The 24,936-nt window shown below is 44.7% G+C and overlaps 1 protein-coding gene across 3 annotated transcripts in view; it reads right to left on the bottom strand.

The window, feature by feature from the left end:
* Positions 1-24,936, bottom strand: part of YDJC (YdjC chitooligosaccharide deacetylase homolog) — a 149,648-nt gene that overhangs the window by 27,157 nt on the left and 97,555 nt on the right. For 2 of the 3 annotated variants that reach the window (XM_078667873.1, XM_078667874.1), the window contains exon 4: positions 14,665-14,764. In XM_078667873.1, the coding sequence (XP_078523999.1) occupies positions 14,665-14,764 (100 nt within the window). Of the gene's footprint in view, positions 1-2,468; positions 2,563-14,664; positions 14,765-24,936 lie in introns of those variants that run through there. The other variant, XM_078667875.1, reaches the window with a different exon arrangement.

Raw genomic sequence — 24,936 nt, forward strand, 5'->3', positions numbered from 1 at the left:
GACCTTGTAGTGCCTATACACCCCAAACCATGACCAGATCCCTTTTCTAAGACGGGTGTCCTCCCAACTTAGCCGTGCTTTGGGAGGGGAGGTGATTGTGGGAGGAGATTCCAACTGTGTAGCTGACACAGAGTTAGATCGTTCACACCTCCCGTGGCAGGCGCGCAAGCTCTTAAGACTGCATTGGGTATGCGGGAATGGTGCCTCGTCGGGCATTTACTACATGGAGGCTCTGGCCTGACTGACCGGAGGATGTCCCGTTCTGGAGCGGGCTCAGTGACACAATCGGGAGCTTTTTTTCACCACACCACCAACACAGCGACTAATTGCCTTATGGAGTGGGAGGCGTTTAAAGTGGTCATCAGAGGGTACTGTATTGGGCAGACAGTGGGCATCCGAAAGGCTCTGGATGCCAACTGACGGCACTTGATGAACTATACATGGGTTTAAAGTCAGGTTGGGAGGAGACCCAACGCTGAGAGACCGCCTCTTGGAGGCGAAAGAACAATACAGCGTACTCTTGGAGCCAGAAGTACAATGCATACATTGAAAGGGCACACAATGCGGAAGTGAGGGCAGGACGACTATTTGTGTCCCTTGTTCAACTGGAGTGCTGGAGGACGACAAGCATGCAGTTGCGGTCTGCACATGGCGACACTTTACATTCCCAACATAACATTAACTCGGTCTTTCGGGACTACTACATCACTCTATATGGCCCGACGGAGGAGGTACCAAAAATAAAAGTGGAATATTTCCTGGACAAACTCCTGCTTCCCACCATTACTGCTGGGGAGGAGAAGGTACTGGAAGCACAGTCACACCCCAGGAAATACATGGTGTATCCACGATATGGTAAGGGGTAAAACCCAGAGTCCTGCTGAGCTTCCGCTGGAGTTTTACTCCACGGCAGAGACTACACTGGCTCTCAAGTTCACACAGCTTTACGCACAAGCACTGAGGCAAGGTGAGCTCCCAGCCGGTAAGAGAGATGCCCTGGTGGTCCCTCTTCCCAAGTCCGACCGCTTTCCATGATTAACATGGGTTTTAGAATACTGAGCAAGGTACTTGCAACTCAGGTCCTTGGCCATATGCAGCACCTGATTCATAGCTATCAGACCGGCTTCATTCCCACTTGCAATATGACCCTTAATCTTAGAAGCCTCTACAGTGTGATGCACTGCACCCAAATGACGCCAACAAATTGGCAGTGGTACTATTGATAGACCTTGTGAAAGCATTTCGACAGTCAGGTGGGACTTCTTGCTCGTCACTATGGACATCATGGGGGTGGACGTGGACTGGATCAAAAGGGTACAGTTCCTGTACCCCAGTCCGACAGCAAGGGTCAAAACAGGGCGACTATCTGTGCCTCTTACAAAATCTACAGGGGCACACACGAAGGCTTTCTCCCCTATATTTTACTATCACAGTAGAACCGTTGGTGGAGCTATTCCGATGGGAGAGTAGAGGGCGGGGAGTCAGCGTAGAGGGGCAGGAACACAATCTGGTTATATCCTGAGGACCTATTACTATATGTGTCGAATGGTGAAGAGAGCGTTCCTCACATTGCAACAGCTGCAGGACTATGGCACACTATTGGGACTGCAAGTAAACTTGGACAAGTCCTGTGCGTTCCCACTATTCCCTGGAGTTGCCAGGCCCGGAAATCATCTGCCTGAATTTCGATGGGAGTCTACGACCCTCCAATACTTAGGCATCCAGATTTTCCATAATATGGAGGACTTGTGGGAGGTTGATCGGGGGAGTGGGACTGGGAGGGTGCTGAGATGGCTCAAAGGCAATGTGTTGTTCTGGAGATCACTCTGGCTCCCTATCAGGGTGGCATTGACCAAAATGATAATGCTCCCCAGTTGCTCTATTACTTTGATAACCTTCCAATGTGGGTGCCGGTGGCCTGGTGGGGTCACAACAGGGTCTCACTGGATAGGCTGTGGTGCCCACTGGCGGACTGGGGATTGGGATTCCCCAACTTTCAGGTGTATTTTCTAGAAGACCAGCTGCAGTGGATCACTAAATGGGTAGATGAGATCAATCAGCATGAACTTATGGCCATTGAGGCAGAGTGGGGCCAGGGGATACTCTTGGATAGACTGTTGGGTTAAGGAGGCAGGAAGGGGGTGCCGACGCTGCAACTTGGCACTGCTCTTCTCTGCAGGTCTCGATGCATACGGCAAACAGTGGGGTGCCACATACACCCCACCGCTGCCACTAGTGGGCCTTCCTAGAGGTGCATCTCTCAAGAATGGAGCGTGATTCACACTCCTAGACGGACGCACAGCGGGTTCATTTAAACAAACCGTAACTCTGTTTAATTCCAAATAAAACTGTAAGTTTATTTGTCTTCATTCCTCCAATGTTCAAAGTACTTCAATTGTGAATAAACAATCACATATGCGACATTCAAATGCCTTTCCCAATTTACACATGCTGCAGTTTGCCAAAAGGCCTTTTCTTCCTGCAGCACGGCGGACACATTTAAAAAACATCCTTCATCCAATGCATTTCGGGCGCATTCTCAGCCCTTCGTCAGGGATATAACTGCAAATAATAAAAATAACATCATTACCTCGTGAAACACAATATTGTCGTTCTCAATACATTCAAAAACGTTACCCATGTCTATGTGGCCCAAGTCCTTATTGAAAGGTTCCCTCTATTTGTACAATGCATTGATGTGACCACCATGTTTCTCGCCCCCACTCAGAAGTTACTCCATCTATGACTTTTACCCAATTCGTTCCCCTCTTTCTATGTTATGACATGACCCCTTAATCTGTTTTTCCTACGTACTCACTTTGTTTGTCTTTTCAACGCATCCCGCCATTTTACTTTCCTTCCTTGCTTCCACAGTCAAAAACCTCTGCCTTCCCTTTCTCGCTTTTTATAGAGATCATTATATACTCCACCCTGCGTTTCATCCAATCATTTAGCTCCGTCTTTTCACCAAACTACAATTCCCAGCATGTCTCCCCTCTATTAAAAACTCTGTTAGTCACCATGCATTCAATCGTACTATTGATGTTTAAAAGTTGACAAATCGTATTGCCCCGCCCTCCCTAGAGGTGACCATCCTTCCTCCACAAATGACACCCTTGATGGCGGGTGGGACTTGTAACAGTGGGGGACTGTTACACCTTCAATACATTGATGCCGATGAAGGAACTGATGGCTGCTACTGGGCTGCCTGCTGGCAATTTTTCACGTATGAGGCTCTTACTCAGACTTTTGACTCCCTTTAGGCACCACTCCCGGCCGTGTCACAAACACATGCAGTGCTACAGTTGCTGCCACACTGAGGGCAGTTAGGCACATGGCTAAAAAAGGTTCTATGGGGCGCTGAATAAAATGGCATGGACACCGCTGGACAACTTAAAGGGGAAATGGGAGTACGCGTTGGGGAAGATCATCCCACAATAGAAATGGAATACGATGCTAGCTTACCCGCGGAAAGAGTCTAGAAATATGCGATTAAAATATATCCAGTTTATCCATCTGCACCGTAGATACCTCCCCACTCACAAAATCAGAGCTATTTATGGAGGAAAGGAGGGATGGTGCCCCCGATATGCTCATCAAGACACAGACTTTATTCACATGACTTAGTCGTGTGTGCATACAGGATATTTATGGACAACGGTCATTCAGAGGCTAAGGAGAACAGTTTACTCGGCTCGTTCCCTAGGCCAAAGCCTAAGAAAGTCAGGAATCGCTTTCTCGACTTGGGGCTGACCCTGACCACATGCAGAATTGTACTCGCTTTGAAATCTACCACTGGTCCCACCTACAGCGGTGGGAAAGCTATGTGACTGTGTGGGATGGACAGAGGGGAAAGCGTAGATGCGTGAAGGGGCTTGTGGGATTCGCTGGTGGTAGATCGCAGACCACTGGACTGAGGTCACGGAGGAGTTTGTAAGTCCTACAGACTAGTCGCTGGCGAACTTAAAGCATCCCTATTCGGATGTAGACTCAGCGGCCATCTTGAAGGAAACATACCAAGTCCTAGTCGCTGTGTGGGGACCCAACAGTGGCTGAGATGGTCATACCCCACATAGAAGCACTTTTTGCATGGCCTGCTACATCCTATTCCCACACTACAACCTAGACTACATGGACACTTAAGGGGCTGTCGCTGGGGCACCTACCCCAGTTAATGTCAATTGTAGTTATAGATGCCTGATTTATGTGCCACCATGTCCGGAACCTGTTTTTACTTTTTAGGTCGAGAATTCGAGACCTCTGATATATACTTTAGTATATACTTATATGTACTTTATGGGCTCTGGAAATCAGCCCTAGGACTTACCTGCTTCTGTTTTTTTTCTGTTCAACTGCCTCTATTTAACTGTCTCGATAGAAAACGACCAGTAGAGGTCAGTAAAATACCAGAATTGCTTTCTGCTGAGGGACTTTCTTTTTAAAAAATTTCTGGCAACTGCCTCTATTTAACTTTCTTGAGAGAAAAAAACCAGCAGAGAAATACCAGAATCACTTTAGCATTCTCTAGATTCCAGTCCATAGAAATAGTCTTCCACGAGCACCCGTACACAATAATATTTTTTTCAAATCTTGTATTTTCAGTGATATGACCACCAGAGGCCCTGATTTTATATTAAAAACAGAGCTTTGGACTATACCATTTCCTGCTGAAATGCAATATTTCTCTACAGGTGTTCCCATACCTGGTGTGTCACGCAGTTTGGTGCTTACTTTCCCTCCATGTCAAAGAGCAGTGGATATTTCAGCACCCAGGCTAATGTGCCGCATAGCTAAATACATATAAGGTCCCAAAGGCGATACCATTTGCATTGCAAATACTTGTTTTGCAGTTACTATTAAAGTTGGTTGAGGCAGACTGGGATGCTAATGGCTTGCACATTGACCACAAGGTATGTATTCCTCCATACATTTTTGCGTGAAAGGCCATATGTAACTGATAGTCGGTGCACTCCGGTATAATCATACAAATGTCGTATTTACATGACTACTATAGACATGTTGACGATGTAAAGTTTGCTTCCAACACATGATGTATCCCAATGTAACAATGAAATACTGAATAAAACAAAGATAGAAAAAAAAAACACACCAAGACTAAAGCTGGAAGTGTTGGTGAACCCAAGGAACAAACCAGGTTTTGCAAAGGACAATACCATGGATCAAGGGCTTATTTCAGCTTGTGTGGTCCAACACGCTAAAAGGCGCGAGGGCCCAGCTCTGTTTGTACTTTTGGTTTGTTTGCTTTTGACAAACCTACTCAAACATTATGTGGTACGTGAAGATGTGGCAGTGATGAAGAGCTGTTGAGCCCAAATGTAAAATTTCACACCACCATCCAGGGTGAATAAAAGGGTATGCAGATTATTGCATCATCGACTAAAATAACAATTACGAATAGCTTATGCCAAGACGTGTACTTTTTTCTGTATTTATATGACCTACAGACTTGCTGGATGTAGGGAAAAGTGAATCCTGAAAAATCCCTATAGATTGAGCACATAGACAGAAAGGAATAAAATCAAGGCCAATGTAAGTGGCTGGAGTTTCGAAGTTTAATTGGAAATTTTAAAACCAAGAGGTTATTGTTGTTGGTGGATGAATGAATGAACGAACGAACGAATGATCACATGTGCATAGCTTTCTTTGGACACCACCGACTCAATCCACTTTTGTTGCACACATTTGCACTACACGTATGCACACTTGGTAATGTCCACACCCACTGTGAAGTTTTAACTTGCTATATTGTACTTTTTAAATTGTTTGTTTAAATTGTAACAAAAGGTTATCAAAAGAAACAAATTTTGCTATTGGGATTGCGGTTTACGTCAGTTTTGAAATGGACAAAAAGTGCAAGTAGGGAAGGGCTTGCTAAAACGTCACACACTGTAAGGCGAGTCAAAATGCAGACTAATGACCACTCAAATGCAGTACCCAATTTACTGCAGGAGCAGAACTTGGCACCTTTAAGAGGAAATGTTTGAGAAAAGAATCGGCATATGGACCTTCATTACAGTATCACCACCAAGACATCGTAAAGAACTCAGTACTTTGGAGGCTAGATTCATCTAGTTTCTGTAAGTATGAATTACTTCTGGAAATGAAGGCGTAAGTCACAACTGAGTGAGGAGTAAGTCACAAGTATTCACGGAAAAATCTTAGTTAATCTTGCCCTTTATTTTCAGAAACTGGCACACCATTCTTCAGCGGCTAATAAAAACTGGCATTACAGAAACACAGGGAGTCGGGGTAGACCCTCTTTGCAACTGCTATCCAGGGCCGGTCCTAGGGTTCATGGGGCCCTGGGCAGAATAGGAAAATGCGAGGCCCCTATAATTTGCATACGATTTAACTTAACAGGAAGTGACATCATAGGAAGTCATTTCAATTGGCCATTAATTATATTGATATTGATATTGTTTATAGAGCATGCCAATGTGGTACTGCCATCTGCAGATGTAACAGTAAATAAAGCTAATTGGGCAACATGGTTGAAAAAAGCCAGGTTTTACGTTTGTTTCTAAAACAGATAGAATTGGACTGGACTGGGCTTTAAAAATGCAAAGAAGTTTTGTTTCACAGTTTGCAAGGAATGAGATAAAGCTTCTGCCACACCAGGACTCTTTGTTTATTTTAGGTGTTTCCACTGTTTCCGAGGGGGTTGATCGAAGAGCTCCCCTAGGTGTGTACCATAGGAATTTTCTCCAAGGTACTCGGGACCTATTTTGTGAGCAGTATACAGTGCCTTGAAGGCTACTTCCTTTCTAATGGGAAACTAGTTTAGCTCCAACAATACATGTGAGAAAGAGAGGAGCTACTGCGTTTTATAAAATGTGCAGTTTATTCAGAGATCACAGATTATATGGCATTGTTGAAGCCTTTTTGCAAGAAGCTACTTACTGAGTTTGGATGAGAGTATAATGGTTAAAAATTAATAATACTTAGAAAATGCGTACCTATATTTTACATCTGTATTAAATAGAAATACATTAAATGATTTACAATTTGTTATTGTTCTATTGAATGGGATAAATGAATTTGATATGCTAACAGGGCATCCTGGCACTAAGAGAGCTCCAAAGGAGAGTTGCAGACTTTACTAATGTGGAGAAAGGACAGTTTTAAGTGTTTTTGCAAAAGATTGGAGTTACATCATAGTTCAAGAGGGAGAGAATTCCAGTCTTGCACATCTAAAAAGGAGAAGGATCTGCCTCCAATCAGGGACCTCTAAATTTTTGGTGGCACAGGAGTTTGGTTGGCACAGATTATAGGATTCTGGAATTAACATAAGGAGTGTTGTACAAAGAGATAACCTTTTTAATAAAGTGCCTAATGATGAATGGATGGTGCCTTGTAGATAGAGGGTTTCAAACCAAAATCCCAGCAGACAGCAAAAAGGTGGGAAGAATTGTCCAGGCGATGCAGCAGTCTCAGATGAGGCGCCCTCTACTGTTCTGAATGATTTGAAGGGTACTGAATGTAAAAAAGGCAGGAAACCTAAAATGAATATAATGGTCTGTATAACAGCCTTACTGCAGTGAGAAGGGAGTAAAGGGATGATTTTGTATTACATATGGATGTAGTAAAAGCAATATGGTATAAGATATTTTCAAAATTAGAACCCTTGCTGTGTCAGTATAAAGGTGTACTGAATTTGTCTTCATTCAGAAATTAACTGCTAGCATGCAAGACCAAACATATTCTTGGGAAGATTGCCACTGAGGGAAATGAATGTTTGGGTACCAATATGCGCAAGACCTCAACAAGAAACCAATGGAATGAATGAGTAAGGCTAATTGGGAAGGATAAAGATTAAACAGTGATTAAATTGCTACTTAAATTCGCCTAATTCTTTTATATATACTGTTCCCATTCATGCACTATCTTGCACCTTTTATTTTTCTCTCCAACTACATTTTTTTCCACTGGTTCTACACTCTTTAGATGCACCTCTTCCCTCCATGTTCTACTCCTCATGTTTCAGCTCTCCCCCATCTCTACTCTCCTCTTGCTTGTTCTGACCCTGCTCTCCCTGTGCTGATCTTCACCACTCTTCCCCCAGTCTCTTATTTTGTTTCACTTGTTCTCCTTCTTTACATCCACCTCTACTCTTCCTCTATCCTCATTCCTTTTACCAGAGCCAGCTGGTGCTTGAGGCTGCTACAGCACCGCTGCCTAGTATCAACAGGCAAAAAGAAGCTGCTTTGAAAGACAAAACATATAAACACCCAAACTTACAGTCAGTTTGCCTGTTTGTTTTCGTCAGTGCTATGCTCCTTTTCACACATTCAGAAGCCATAGAGAAGCTGAGCATGCTCCCTAAAATGCACATCAGTGAAATACAGGAGCATGCTTGGACGGTGGTGCATTTGTAGCATTGTCACCCCAAGGCCTATCAGAAGCCATGATACAGTGAGGCTGTAGAAGGGTCAGCCCCTGTTCCTATCCTGTCTTCTGATAGGGTTGTCAGCAAACTCACGGCAGAGACACAGACAGAGGACAGTGAACCAGAAGAGAAGAGCTGGTACGTAGAAACTGGTCTCACAACCACTTGGGAAGTTGAACTGTTTCCACTACTCGTTGTTTCTCCTGTCTGTTTTGCTCCTCACAAGCCAGGTTGTGTTTCCACACTAAAGCCTTAGCATGCTGTGCAGGTGGTCACACATTGGGTCAGCTTTCTTAGCCTATGATCACTCTGTGAAAAATCTTTGAGCTGGGAATCACCTATGATCATACAGTGTCACCTACCTGAGAAGACTGTCACAGCATGCTGACTTTTTGAGTGACCAGTAACAGGGCCTTATTGCATGTGTAAATAAAGATGGATTCCTTAAGTAGTAACCGTAATTGTACATTGAGCTAGGACAATGGATCAATATGATTTGTTGGCACAATTCTCTCATGTATCTCCTGTGTTGCAGTATTTCCTGTTTCCGAGTTTGAACAGAAACATATTTTTTTGTGAAAACATTGAGAGTCCTTGGTATAAAGCAGACATATATTAATTTGATTGAACTATTTTAGACTGGCAATGTCTACCCTTGAGTAGGAACACATTTCAAGAGGTGGAAATGCTTCAATTGCAAAGAAAAGTAAATGGAACACTAACTCTTTTATAAATTAACACATTTGCCGCTCCGTAAATATGTTTTATTATTAGCCAATTCAAACTTTTAACCTGCTGACCATTGCAATTATGGTCCAAATAGTTGTAAAAATAATTTTCACCTGATTTAGCACCTGTTTTGTCCACTAGGAAGAGAGGAGACAACACAGGCACAGCATTCATGGGAATATAATGGTGTTCTAAAGAGGAAGGAGCTTAGAGAGCATAATGTTGAGCACTAGAGAACACGAGAGAGGTGATTAATGGGGGCGAATGTTGCAGACAGGAAAGTGTTTTGATTGAGAGAGTAAAATTGAGCATATGGGAAAGTGGGGATGACAGAAGCGAAAAGACAGGAGTGCAGTTCTTACATGCGAATGAGGCACAGGAAAGTGGTGCAGACTGGTAAGAATGGGTCACACATGACCTGTGGACTACTTTTTATGGAAAATGGGCCAAAAACACTATCTTCTGCATTTTTCAAAGTATTCTTGATGAAGGTGAAACCCCAAAACCACTAGGAAGTGGGAGGCATGCCCGGCACACAACAAATTATTAAATGTTTCATTAGGAACCTCTGCATTTCAAAGTTCACCAGTTTCCCTGCCTCCTACCATTTTGCATGGATTCTACCCCTCTTACATCCTTGTCTTTTGAATGTAATGCCCTTCACCTCGGCTCTTAATCTCTCTACCAGCCTGTTCGCATGGATTCTGCCCATTACATCCATCTCTCCTCTTCCCTGTCTCCGTTTCTGCCAGCCCAGGCCTTTAAACTGGCTGAAAAGAAATTAGTGGGTCTCTAAAGGGGTGTGGTCTATGTAATTAAGGTTGTAGCTTAAACAGGTAATCTAAATTTCTGTGATTCCACAAAGAGTTCAATCTGACCAGTACTTTGTTTCCTCTCTGGGCTTTCCGTGATTGAAAATGGAACTATAACACAACAACTGACATACACCTAAAAACAGACAGGAGTATTGATTTTGTCAATGGTTGTTAGCTGTTTCGAATAAATGAGTAACAACAAATTATTTTACTTTTACCTTGTCACTGTTTTGACCAATGAGTGCCTCCTTCATACACATTTGCACAGAATCGCACCTGAAATTTGAATACTGTATTGTTGCTCTGTGTTCTCTGCAGAGAGGCCATGTATTGAATGATCATGCATTCTGAACACCTTTTTGATCCTCAGGTAGGCACAGCACATTCGGCCTCAAATACAAACCTCTCAATTGTAGCCTATTATAAACACCTGGATGCAACTCAATACAAAGTGTGCACCATACAAGAGTAATATGCTGTGAAACGAATTACAGAAACACACATCTTGGAAATACCTAAGATTTTTAAGGAATGCAAAATTAAGTGAAGAACGTGAACTACAAACAGGAACTAATTTGTTGCCATGCATTACCCTAACATACATTGTCAGACAGAGACAGGAAATAGGCCCCAGCACCGAAATAAAAGTGGCCTCCATTAGTGAATTAGGCAGCTAGAAAAATGTCTGTATTTGCAAATTTTATCAGTTTTTAATTTGTAAGGAGATGCTGTATACGATTTTGTAAGGTATGGAAGACTGCATATATTTGAGTTTGCCGTCAGGTTACTAACCTGACAGATTAGACCGTTGGGCACAGCCTGATTTGATTGCTCTATAGGTCAGTCCGACCCTGTAAACGGGTCATACCTCATTGTGCAGACACAAAAACAGTTTTTTTGCAGGTCAAGTTAGTATATGAATATAGGAAAAGATATGGGGCCCGTTTCAATCCCCGTTCTAATTAATTGCTGGGTCTAAGACACGTACAGCCTTGCTCCAGCCTCTTGTTAATGCTGTGTCTGCTCCTTTGCCTGCACCCCTTGTCTCACTGTCATACTCACACCTATCTGACCCCCCCCTCTTTTTTCTCACCTCTATGCTTCCTTTCCCAATTTTCCCTCATCCTAGGTGAGCAGTTTTCAAGTGACAGGACGTCTTTCTATCCTTTGTTGTGCGCCCTGCAGGATATCCTGCTTTTCATTCATACAGGGGTAGGGCGCATTTCACACATAAGGGCAGTTTAAGTACCTATGAAATCGCTGCCATCATCATGCAGCTGCAGCGATTAGGCCCAGTGAGAGGGGCCAGCAGGGGAAATGGGTAGAACCTTTGGATGACAGCTTCCTTGCGATGTACAAGGGATGACCGCTTCCTTGCGATGTACAAGGGATGACCGCTTCCTTGCGATGTACAAGGGATGACCGCTTCCTTGCAATGTACAAGGGATGACCGCTTCCTTGCAATGTACAAGGGATGACCGCTTCCTTGCAATGTACAAGGGATGACCGCTTCCTTGCAATGTACAAGGGATGACCGCTTCCTTGCAATGTACAAGGGATGACCGCTTCCCTGCAATGTACAAGGGATGACCACTTCCTTGCCTGAAACTTAATACAGAGAAAACCGAAGTCATGACCTTCGGCAAGATCTCTCCCGAATGGTCCCCAACATGGTGGCCCAGTCAGATGGGCACCCCCCCGATTCCAGCTGTTAAGGTTAGGAATTTGGGAGTGATTTTTGATAACAGGTTATCTTTTGGTTATCATGTCAATAAAGTGGTCTCTGCTGCATTCTTCGTGCTGAAGAAAATAAAAAAACTCATGCCATATCTACCAGCTTCGGCAGGGAAAACACTGATCACCACCTTAGTGTTTTCGAAGCTGGATTATGGAAACGCCCTCTTCCTTGGCACACACAAATACATCCTGAACAAACTACAGTCTGTGCAAAATATGGCAGCACGGATCCTGCTTAATATTCCTTGGCGACACTCCACTTCAGTAGCCATACGCCATCTACACTGGCTAAGGGTGGAGAGCAGAATCAAATTTAAGGCTCTCTGCATCGCCTATAAGGCCATCCATCAGACTGGACCAAAGTTCCTAAAGGAAGCTTTTCAGGTGTACATACCTGGAAAGAATCTAAGATCAGCAGCAAGCTGTCTATTGCATGTTCCCCGTACAAGAACGGCTACATGGGGAGACAGACGTTTCCTGGTAGCAACCCCCATACTGTGGAACACACTCCCCTTGCATATTAAAACAGCACCAACACTCATTGCCTTTCGTAAGACCTTGAAGACCTGGCTATTCAATCAATAAGTTTGTGCCCTGAATTTTGTGTATCCCAGAGTATCTCACTGCGCCTAGACACCCCAGGGTATTAGTTGCGCACTAAAAAGCCCATAAATAAATAAATAAATACAAGGGATGACCACTTCCTTGCAATGTACAAGGGATGACCGCTTCCTTGCAATGTACAAGGGATGGCCGCTTCCTTGCAATGTACAAGGGATGACCGCTTCCCTGCAATGTACAAGGGATGACCGCGACCGCTTCCCTGCACCGTTCAAGGGATGACCGTGTCCCTGCAATGTACAAGGGATGACCGCTTCCCTGCAATGTACAAGGGATGACCGCTTCCCTGCAATGTACAAGGGATGACCGCTTCCTTGCAATGTACAAGGGATGACCGCTTCCTTGCAATGTACAAGGGATGACCGCTTCCCTGCAATGTACAAGGGATGACCGCGACCGCTTCCCTGCACCGTTCAAGGGATGACCGTGTCCCTGCAATGTACAAGGGATGACCGCTTCCCTGCAATGTACAAGGGATGACCGCTTCCCTGCAATGTACAAGGGATGACCGCTTTCCTGCAATGTACAAAGGGACGACCGCTTCCCTGCCATGTACAAGGGATGACCGCTTCCTTGCAATGTACAAGGGATGACCGCTTCCCTGCAATGTACAAGGGATGACCGCTTCCTTGCAATGTACAAGGGATGACCGCTTCCCTGCAATGTACAAGGGATGACCGCTTCCTTGCAATGTACAAGGGATGACCGCTTCCTTGCAATGTACAAGAGATGACCGCTTCCTTGCAATGTACAAGGGATGACCACTTCCTTGCAATGTACAAGGGATGACCGCTTCTCTGCAATGTACAAGGGATGACCGCTTTCCTGCAATGTACAAAGGGACGACCGCTTCCCTGCAATGTACAAGGGACGACCGCTTCCCTGCAATGTACAAGGGACGACCGCTTCCCTGCAATGTACAAGGGACGACCGCTTCCCTGCAATGTACAAGGGATGACCGCTTCTTTGCAAAGTACAAGGGATGAGCACTTCCTTGCAATGTACAAGGGATGACTGCTTCCTTACAATGTACAAGGGATGACCGCTTCCTTGCAATGTACAAGTGATGACTGCTTCCCTGCAATGTACACGGGATGACCGCTTCCTTGCAAAGTACAAGGGCTGAGCACTTCCTTGCAATGTACAAGGGATGACCGCTTCCTTGCGATGTACATGGGATGACCGCTTCCTTGCAAAGTACATGGATTGACCGCTTCCTTACAATGTACAAGGGATGACCGCTTCCTTGTAAAGTACAAGGGATGACCGCTTCCCTGCAACGTAAAAGGGATGACCGCTTCCTTGCAATGTACAAGGGATGACCGCATCCTTGCAATGTACAAGGGATGACCGCATCCTTGCAAATGTTTGCTGATGCAACAACCATACACTGTTCATGTCAATGCCAGTTAGGGTGAGAAGGGCTTGTAATGGTGTGAAAATGGCCTCTGTGCTACTAGTGAACTTTGAAAGACTGTGTGAATAGTGTACCATTTTTGTACAGTTAATGATTTGGAAAACATAAAAATGTGTTTAATTAGCAGAAGGGAGTACAGAAACACTTTTTGTATGCATTAACGATGCTACTGTTTTATTTGGATTGGGCCTAGAGGAAAGACTATTAAAATCCATTGTGTTGTACATTGGACCAAGATCACACAGCGTTTATGTACGCAGCAGGTGTCTATGGGTTGTACCCTTGACCAGAGCCACGCACAGAGGTTCATGACGGAACCGGAGAGATTACTTGCACTTCCGCTCTCCTCTGGGACTTCCCCGTGACCCGCTAATAGATTCTGAAGCAAGGGAGACCCGTCGGCGGGGAGCCGAGGCCCCGGGAGAGCCCAGACAGCTCCAGCGCCGCGAAGGCAGCTGCAAGGAGGGGGAGCTCGGGGCCCCGGGAGAGCCCCAGACAGCTCCAGCGCCGCGAAGGCAGGTGCAAGGGGGAGGAGCTCGGGCCAATTAGGAAGCACCGCCGAGCCGACAGACTATTCTCTGGTGACCTCACTTCCAGGAACATGCTCAGGCTAAAGACTGTGGAAAGGATCAGAGGCGTGTATTTAAAGAGCACCAGGACTCCCAAAGCGCCTAGACGCACACTCCTCGAGCGCCACACAAGTGTCCTACTGATTTAAAGCTCCCAGGCCTCGGTGGCCAAAGGATGGTGCACCAGGTTCCAGTTCTTCCAGCTGCACAATGACTCTGATCGATACTATAACTGTCCCTGCCCCTACAGTGAGCTAGGGCATCGCCCCAACACGAAGAGTCAGGTGTGTGATGTATATCACGGGCTTTCATGGTGAATGAACGCTATCTACTGAACCTGAATCCTGCTGCACAGTGATGGGTGCTCACCTGGGAGGACGTGTATGTGCTGGTGGCCATCCATGTGGTCAGGCAGATGACCGGTCAGCTGACGGAACAGGTCAACCTGGGCGCAGAGTTCTTCTTTTACCTGCAAAAAGATGGAAAAAGAAGTCACAAAGAGTAAGTCATCAACAGGCAGATGCCTTAGGAAGAATCAGCGGGCATGGAAAACTATTCAAAGTTAACAATGGCAAGGAGCAACTTCTTGATACAAGTCACTGAGCCCCGGTAAGTGCCACCCTCAGTGCTGCAGCTCAGCCGGGGTCCGGATCCAAAAGGCCTGGTCTCTTCACCGGCTCCCCGTAGATGCCAGAAGTCTAAGAAGCCTACCCAGGTGGGCCTTTGTTGGAGGAGCAACGAACTATCCGGCACATAAACTGATCATCACCGCGGACCCTGCACTTCAAAGCGCTTACTCTGGAAACATGTACTCAATCAATCCTTCTCAAGGAGCCCCCAATGCCTGGCACTCCCTCCTCCAACTCTCGCAGCATCACCGCTACACTTGTCCAACACTAATCAGCCACCGATGGATGCTCTGTGACTACTGATGAGACTCCTGAACCTATGTATTGTGGACCATAGACCTGACAAGTAATTTAAGATCATATTAATTATTCCCACATGCGCCCCCTCCACTAGCAGAGACTTTAGATACCTGAAGGTCGATTCTACCCAGTCTCACCTTTGTTAATGGCTATTAGCTTGCACGATAAATATATTTGAATCCCTAACCTCATCTTTGTATTAACATTTACTGTTTATGTAAAGCACTCAGGTGCCCTGATGGGTCTGGTACGCGTTAAATAAAACTGCATAGATTAAAAAATAAATCAATGAGTACTGTGCATTGTCTATTTATGTTGTATTGACCGAGTTACAGCAAGTCTACCAGAAACACCATCCACAGTAACATGCGGTACAAAATGGACTGTCAGCAGTTACGTAGCAAGCATGCCACGGGCCCTGGTGCAAAACAGAACAAGCATTGGCATAGCCAATAGGTCTCGCTTTTGGGACCTTATGTGTTTATCCTGAAGTTTTGGCTATTATTACCATTTTATGTTTGCTTTGCGCATTGTGGGTGGGTCTGCTCTGTGAGCAGGGTCAGGGGAGGAGAGATTTGCCCACTTCTTTTTTTTTTTTTAGTTTCACAAGTTTTTATTGGGAGTTTCAACAGAATCAGAAAACAAACATTACATACATAAATGATAGCGATACAGGATAACGAAAGAAAAATACATGACCATAATGCGATAGTAACGAAGGATGCGAATATCATGAATTGAAATAAGAAGCAAAAGCAGGTACATTGATACAAATAATATATATAATCTTAACCAGACTATAGATATAAACCCAGCTAGGGCGATGCGTGGAGATGTCGTGACATAGGTTGTAAGCAGCTCATACAGTGTCAACACGGAGAGGAGAGTGGTGATGCTCAAGTGGTAGGCGTCATCCTGAAGCTACCAGGTATAGGCAGCAGCAGCGGGCGCCGTTCTGATTGCAAGTATAAGTTTACGGGAGGTGGTTCAGCCCCATAGACCAGGGTGAGGAAGGAGGATTCATGGGGGTTTGTGTAAACTAAAATAGTTGTCTAGCGAATACCACATTTTCCTATGAGGGGGGCGCCAGGGGGTGTTCAGGAGTGAGATATTGTCACCGCCTCTCAGGTTTGAGACCCAGTGTAGCCAGTGTTGAAAGGACGCCTTACGGGTATCCTTCCAATTATTTAGGATGATCTTTACCGCAGCGGTGAGTAGGAGGTCAAGCAGGGCCTTGTCATCGTCAGACAGTACAGTAGCCTTAGTAAAACCCAAAACTAGGGTGGAAAATTCATGTGTGAGGGAGATGGAGAACACCTTAGTGATGAACGCAAATATTTTATCCCAAAAGGCTGTAACACATATGCATTTAAGTAGTAAGTGTTCAAGATCGCCCTTTTCCTCTGTACAGTTCCAGGAATATGTCATCGTCTCTAATGTTATGCAGGAAGAGACGTGCTGGGGTCCAAACGGCTTTGTGGAGGAGCCAGAACTTAGTCTGGGATAGAGTAGGGCTAATTTTGTGACGTGTGGTAGATTCCCACGTTTTGGCCCACTCCACATCTGAGATGAGTGACGAGTAATACGATTCCCAAAACTGCTGTGAGTCTTTGGTAAGGTTGGTCTGTTGTGGGCACAGCATTTTGTAGAGTCTAGAGACTTAGTGGCCTAGCCTATTGAGGGTGGCTAGGAAGCCTGGGAGGGAGGGTGAATGTTTGTTGAGTTTCGCTTTGGAGATTGCCACTTTGACATTCAAGAAGTTGTAAAATTCCATTGCCCCTAAGCCGTATCTATCCTGTAATTCAGCAAAGGAGAGTGGCCTGGACTCGATAAAGAGTTGGTGCGGTAAGAATATACCTTTTGCAACCCAGGTTTCGTTTTGCAGTGGTTTCCCTTTGTACATTAGTGTAGGATTGTGCCATAGGGATTCCCATTGCGACCGTTTAAACTGGTGAGGTAGGTGTATGCCAACGTTGAGGAGGGCTAATTTTGTGTTCTTAAAAATGGAGCAGGAGCAGTGAGTGGTTTGTAATGTGATGGTGAGAAAGGTTGTAGGATCGAGGTTCATGAAGAGGGTTTTTTCTACATTGAGCCAAACAGGGGTGTATCCCGGTTGGGGCGCCAGCCAATGTGAGCCTTGCTTAGCCAGAAAGGCAGTCTGGTAGAGTTTGAAATTCGCTAGATTGACCCCACCCAGGGTTTTGTCGAGGCGCAATTTTTTTAGGCTGATTCTAGCTCTTTTCCCCTTCCACAGGAATGTAGAGATTAGTGTATCTAATTTGTGGTGGAAGTCTCCGGAGAGGGTGAGGGGAAGCATGGAGATGAGGTAGTTGACCAGAGGGGAAATCATCATTTTGATGGTTTCAATCCGGCCCCACCAGATGATAAATCGAGGGGACCATGCATCGACGAGTCGCTTGATTTTATCCAGGGTGGTGGACTCATTGTGACGAAGTGTCTCGAGGAGGGAGCCGCCAAATTCGATTCCGAGATGTTTGATAATGCTATTCTGCAATGTAAGCCCAGAGTCACCCAGAACCTCTCTGGTGGTATGCACATTCAGGCGTTTAACCTCCGATTTGTCCCGGTTTAATTTGTATCCGGAAAGGGCCGAGTATCTGTCAATTGTTGTCATAAGGACTTTAATGGAGATCTCTGGGTCCTCTGTCGCGATTAAGATATCATTGGCATACGCCGCCAATTTCACTCGAGTGTCCCCAAAACTCACACCCGCTATGTCCTTATTCTGTTTTATGTCTGACAAGAGGGCAGGGGCGGTGGGTGACATTTCAAAGTGGTGGGGCGCAAAATGATTTGCATACAGCACCGTAGCGAGTGAGCGCAGCGAGCGAGCCCGAACCCCACAAGGGGAGTTTGGGGGGATTACCCCCCCCCAAGAAAATTTTGAAAAAAAAAGAAGAAAAATCGTGCATTTTCAAGCAAATTTGAGAAAGCAGGAAGGTTAATAAAGCAATTGTGAAAGTGCAGTTATTACATTAATAGATGGCATAACACAGGTAGCTGCTTATGCAGTATAACAGCAGAGCTTCATTCATTCCATCCTATTACGCTCAGGTGCTGAAAAAAAGACTATAAGACTTTCATGAAAATGTCAGCTCTAAGAGTAGAAGAAGTTGCACAGCAGTTGGGAAACAGCCTTCACAAAGCATTAGGAAAATGAGAGGCAATTACTTGAAAGCAAACTGAAAGCAATGCATCAAGTAGTAACTTAAAGCAATGCATCCAGCAAAACAGTGCATGCAGTCAACCATACAAAAGTAAACTAAAGCAAGTGTGAACCTGTGAACCTTCACTTTGAAAGCAGGGTGCTATTCAACAGGCCAGTCACATACATTTAAACTGAAGAAGAGTACACCTCAGCATGCAGGCACCAACATAAAAGCACCATGCAAGTCAAACAGTTTAATGAAAGAAAAATGAAAGCAATACATCCAGCAAACTAGACAGTGACTCAAAAAGTAAACTGAAGCAAGTGCACACTGAAAGGCATGCGCAGTCATAAGTCAGACATTCACATAAAAGCAACTTACCAAGACACCCAATCAATTACATGGGAAAAACTTGAGCCAATGCACCCAGAAAACCAGACCATCACACCAAAGCATCCCACCCCTGATTGGATGGCAGCTGTGCTCTTAGGGTCACCACTCAGTTTTTTGGCAGGGTTGAGCACCCCCCAGTTTTATGCCCTCTGCGTCTGAAGGGGAGACAGGCAAAAGGGGTCATAATGGGACATCTGGCACAGCCGCTTTGTAATCGAGGTCACCCACCCAGCTCAAGACTGAGTTACAGGCTGATCTTAAATCTTTAAACAACCACAAGGGTCTCCAGCTATTTGGTTCCTGAGCCAAAAGAGTCCTCAGCTCACTGGGAGTCTTTACATCGCGCCTGAGATGACATAACAATGTCCCTTAATCCGGAGCAACTGTGGGTACTGGTCTGGGTCTGGATCTGACTTGGTACAAGCAGGATACAAAAAGTAACGGGTAGGTGGTAACCCACTTCAAGTGAAGGAGTTGTAAGGAACCTAAGCGCACTGGTGTTGATACCACTAACAGGGCAGCTCTGGCTTTCTCAGGGTAGGTGTCAGCTGTGTGATGAAACCAGCATGTGAAGCAGTTACCTCAAACAAACTAAAACCAATGCACTCATCAAGACAAGGAGTTACATGAAATCAAATAGAAAACTACCATCAAGCCAGGTAGTCACCTAAAGGCAAATTGAAGTGACTGCACACTATGGGAAGTGCACTTCACCAGCCAGCCTATTACACTAAAGGAAAATAAAAGCAATGCTCCCAGTAAACAAGACAACATAAATTGAAAATGTTTCCCCGCAGGACCAACAGTCACAAAAAGTAAAGAAACAGAACGAAGTCAGAGGCACTCCAGGAATCCAGGTAGTCACACACAATCGTAACTAATTGAGCAAACTGTGTACTGAAAACTATTGCAAATAAGAAAATTATATCAGAACAAACTAGTCACAGGGAAACAAACGCATGCACTCATCAAGCCGTGCATCACAAGTCAGCAAACGGAATCGAATTAAACCAGCAATACTTGGTGTCACTCAAAAGCAAGTATAACGTGCACTTCAGCAAGCAGGTCAGCCACATTAACAGGAAACTTTCGAGGATACACCCCAAAAAGTCATAGAATCAGTTGCAAAAAAAACAAATGCACTCCAGCAACATAGGAAGTCGAATGAACACCACTGTACATAACAGCACTGTACATAACGCACACATTACACAGAGACTAGCAATCATAGGTGTGTAAAACAGTGTATAGGACATGTTATATAAGACAAACGACAACAAGGGGCGAATTCACATGTCATCCATATTGATAGGCAGTATAGTTAAAGAGTACTTGTTCTGGAGAAGCACAAACTCTGAATTTAAAATGTAACACAATGGATTGATGCTCTCTTTAATAACAAGAACTGATTTGTACCCAAGTGAACCCTTTTCCCAACATTGGAATAATGACAGTCTGGGGGAAAAATCCATACACACTAATCTATACCTTGAAGTCTGCACGCAGTTCTTTGATGATGACAGTTAATAGTTCACTGTAAACTACAACTAACAAAAGGAAGTCTCTGACAAAAGCAGTAACCCACTGACCTGTTTACATTACATTCACGGTTATATGCATGGTACATGTTCTTCGCAGCAAGCATATTAACCCTCTGCTCTGCACTACCTTACCATGAGTCAAAACTTCTATTAGACAAAACTCCGATCTCGCCTGGAAGAACATTAATCACCGGAGTTTTTTTTTACATTTTAATTGCTGTCTGGACATTGCTAGAGCGCGGCAGCAGGTGCATTTACGCACAATGTAAAAAAGCAAATACCAAACAGGCGCCCCCGTTCTAAATCAGCACCCGGTGCGGTGGTACCGGTCGCACCACCCTAAAGCCGGCCCTGTGCATTATATAACGCAACATTATAGGGCCCCTTCTCTATCATCACCATCAATTCCCGCGTTGCCTAGGTCTGAGGCTCACTTCTCCCTCCATTAAATGTCTACCGCCGTCTCCTCTCTCCAGCCCTGCCTTTGAGGCTCCCCTCTACTTCACTGAAGCCCACGCCTCTCAATATGAAATATGCCTCTCGGCTCATGTCTAACCCTCCTCTGCCGTTGCTCTTTTCCAGACCTCGCTCCACTCTTTGTGAATACGGCATCATATTGTTATATCTGAGCCCCCCCTCCCTAATTCGTTTGAGACATGCCTTACCCCCACCCACATACATTCATTATCTCGCCCCTCGCGCCCTTCTTCTTAACCCCTTTCCACGACTCCCCTTTCTGAAGCTAACCGCTCACTCTATCCCTGACCCCCCTCTCCGAATTCCACCTTTTCACCCTACTCGATCTGTGACCATCTGCCGCCTACCTTCCCACCATTGGCCTCTACGTCCTTCCCCACTCTGTATCTTGGGCTGACATGTCCCCTCGTTAAAGTAGCCGTCTCCTTTCCCTCCCCCATCTCCTGATTTCTTAGGATCTGCATTTACCCTACTAACTACCGAGCTCCCGTTATGAAGTCCACTACTTCATCTATCTTCGTGGCTGACTGCTTCGTCTGCGTTCTCCCACATTGCCCTGTCCCTTTTCTCCACACACCCCAAAATGCCCAGCTCCTTTTTCTTTTCTCGTTTTCCTCTTCGTACATTTATTTAGGTTTTATTATGGCGAGGTCTCGATTTTCCTTCCTATTGCTCTAGTCTACTGGCTGCCTTCCTCAACTCTTTGTGAAGCCAAGCCCTCCATGTTACCCCTTCTTACTTTAAGGGTTACCTCTGCCTTTTTCCCCTAAAGCATAATGAACGCATGCTCTCCCTATAACCATAACTGATGCCCGTCTCCCTTTGCCATTGACACAAGGTCTCCTTTCCATGGACCACTCTATCCATCTCATCACTAAAACCACTGCCCTCTCCCTGTGGCTGAGAACCCCATAAATCGCTGTAAGAAGAAGCAAGTCCACAGTCATTCATTGGCCACCGCTCTCTGGTCCTCTCTCTCCCAGCCCTGATGTCTTCATGCTTCATCATGATGTGCATTTAACTCAAAGAGGACATGTTCCTCTGCCCCTAGCCCCCGATTCCTGAGCTCACAATTGCAATGTTTGTAATTACCCACAATATTGTGAAATGCAGACAAAGTACATTGATAAAGAATTCTAAATGAAATATTGCACTGCTGCTATGTAGCTGCACGTTTACGTTCTTTAGTTCCGGATTTCCACATTTTCAGATCAAATTCAAGCAGAAATAAAAGGCTTATGTCTTTTTCTGTTGTCAGACACGGTCAAGAGTAATTTCTACTTTGTGTATAATTTGCATGCCATTTCTTCCGTAGATTTGGCAGTATTCAACCCCCCTGTTAAGTATCCCTCCAGCCCCTTCCTCACCATGTGTGACTCTGGCATATGATGGCGAGTTGGGGTTGTATTTCCAAGGCGTTATTGTTTTTTAGTTGGGCGCAGGGTTCCAGATGCACTCAGCCGGTACCACAAATACTCAGATATTCACATAAGTGTTGTTCATTTCATCCAGCAGGATGCTGGCCCACACCGTGAGGCCAAGTCGCTTACTCAACAGCAAAATGAAGGTGGCATGCAGGGTCATATGTGATGAACCTTTTAACGGTCGCAAACCCTCAGGATTCCCAAAATAAAATGGTTTGCAAGCGCTAAAAAGTTATTTGGCATGGACTAAACTAAACCCACTTTAAGAGTCAGCAAACAAAGAATGCGGTGGCTGCTTATAGCTGAGATCCCCTTGATTCCCCTTTAATATGTGAGTAGCACACCTAATCCTGGTTTTAATTTGTAGTCTGGTGTTTGCAGTTGTACATTTCCAGTAGAAATGAAGCAGTGCACAAATCAAAATCCCGAGCAAAAAACATTGTTGGGTACACCTATGAACCCTCACACCAAAGTCCATCTGTATTTGTTATAGGTATAGATTGTACCTATAACTGCGGAAAACAGAAAGACAACAAAGAGGTGCAGTACATACTGATTATATAAAAGTGCATTCTATGTCAACCAATATTGTGCTAAAAATATAGTGATTACTAAAGAGGTCGTCATTTTGTTCAATATAATCTTCTGATCTCTAAATCGTTGTTATCCAATTTCTCTAACGATATTGTACAGTTGTTTGCATGTGGGCACTGATGGTATTAATCTGTACCATTCTACAGGATAAATCAAAATATATGAATGGTATAAAAAAGTGTGCTCATTACAGAGACCAGGTCTGCGGCTATCTTATACAAGGACTTCTCCTTTGACTTAGTTGGAGACGGAGTTTGTTAGGGGACACCATTATGTAATGCAGTGCTCTTTCTTTCTTATCTTAGAGAGCTGCTCTCTCTTCTCTGGGTGTAGTCGTATTTTATCTACTACTATTGATTATAATAACAGAAGTTCATAGCGAGGTGGCAGATAACGATTGTGCGGGAAGCTGTGATCTCATCTTAGCCGGATATCGGCGGCTTCGTAAGTGCCAGTTCGGGGTGTGTTATTCCCAGATAATTTTTGCCTAAGCAGTAGGGGTTTGCTGAATAAATAATCGAGTATATGCAGAATATTTCATGCGTTGACTTTACGAAATTATTACCTTTTAAGGAGACTTCTGTGGCTGCTTTGGGCAGGGGAGCGGGAATGCGCACCCTTTAAAAGTAATGGGCCTTATTTATGAAGGCCTTGCGCCACCGGTGCGTCACTTTTTCCCATGTTAAAAGTGGCGCACCGGCGGCGCAAGGCCTTCATAAATAAGGCCCAATGTGCGGGAGACAGGTGAGTGAAGGAGGTTTGATTTGCCTTATTTTGCGGAAGTTATGTCTGATACCTTGTGGTGCTTCTTGCGTGTCAGTGCTAAGACACGTATTGTAATACTGACATACTTTCCATGGCAAATTCAAGAAGGATAGCATGCTCCTTCTGCAATATGGCTATCCTTTTTATTGTGCAGGTACACCTTAGACAGCAGTTGTTACTAAACGTACTAGACAAATACATTCAAGAATACAGGAGCCCAGGTAGGAGAAGCTGAAAACAGCACAGATAAGTGAATATTATTTGAGAGTTAAACAGTAATGAATCTGCCTTTCCTTTGCACCTAAAATTCATTATTTATTTTAAATAGATGAAAAGTTAAGAACAGCTGTTGAACGTAACCAAAAAAACTTGTCAATGTCTTTGTTTGCTCACTGCAATTCCTAAAAATATGAAGATGCATGGCATACTTTCACTCCTCTGCCACAGCAACACATGCACACTACCGACAACCCACTGCTCAGAGCAGAGCAGAACACCACACAACATATATGTCCAGAGGCACTGAATGACAAATAACTTCATCCTCTGTAGGACATACGCCACCCACACATCAACATGAGGCACTTTCTTAACAGGAAACTTCCTGGTTTTGAAAATACACACTCTCGCAACAACGAGGGCTTCCAGTGCTTTGCTTATAGTGCAAGATTTTCAACTAACTCTGTTCTCCACCGTACTCATCAGCGGGAGTTTGACCCTGCCTCTGACACTGCGTCTGCCAACTTCTCTTTACCCTCAAACTCTCATTAACTGATGTGGTCCTCCCATGAGCTGCAGCTGGGAATCTTGCAGTTCAGCGCACTCCAACTCTCGATCCCTACCCCCTTTTTAGCATGTAACACACCTGGCTGAGTGGCGCCCAGACGGCATTATTGACTCGCAGATTGCAGCCAGTGGCCGTCTGTCACGAGACTAATGCAGGGCTAACCACTTTAAAACATGACTCTGAAACCTCACAAGTATATGGAATCTCCAAAGTCCTTGCTGGTTTGTCACGTCAAAAGACAAGAAAACCTAGTCTTATCATTACACACTGACCAGGTATTTGATTTTTTTTTTAAAAAGCAGAATGCTCCAAATTTCAAAAAATTTATACAAAATCCCAGGAGGAACAAAACATCCATGGAAGGATGCAACCTGGGAGCAAAAGTCTTGAAAAGCAATTGCGTGCAGAATTGCAGTACAACCTTTTTTACAACATTAGGATAACGAAGGACTGGGCAAAATCATAATGCTATAATCTATACTCTGTTTGCATGCAGCTCTTTGATGACAAGGTAGTAGGTTACTGTTCTAAATGAGATTTTAATTTCTAGACTGTATTTCC

This window comes from Lissotriton helveticus, chromosome 11, assembly GCF_964261635.1.
Source record: "Lissotriton helveticus chromosome 11, aLisHel1.1, whole genome shotgun sequence".
Lineage (NCBI taxonomy): Eukaryota > Metazoa > Chordata > Amphibia > Caudata > Salamandridae > Lissotriton > Lissotriton helveticus.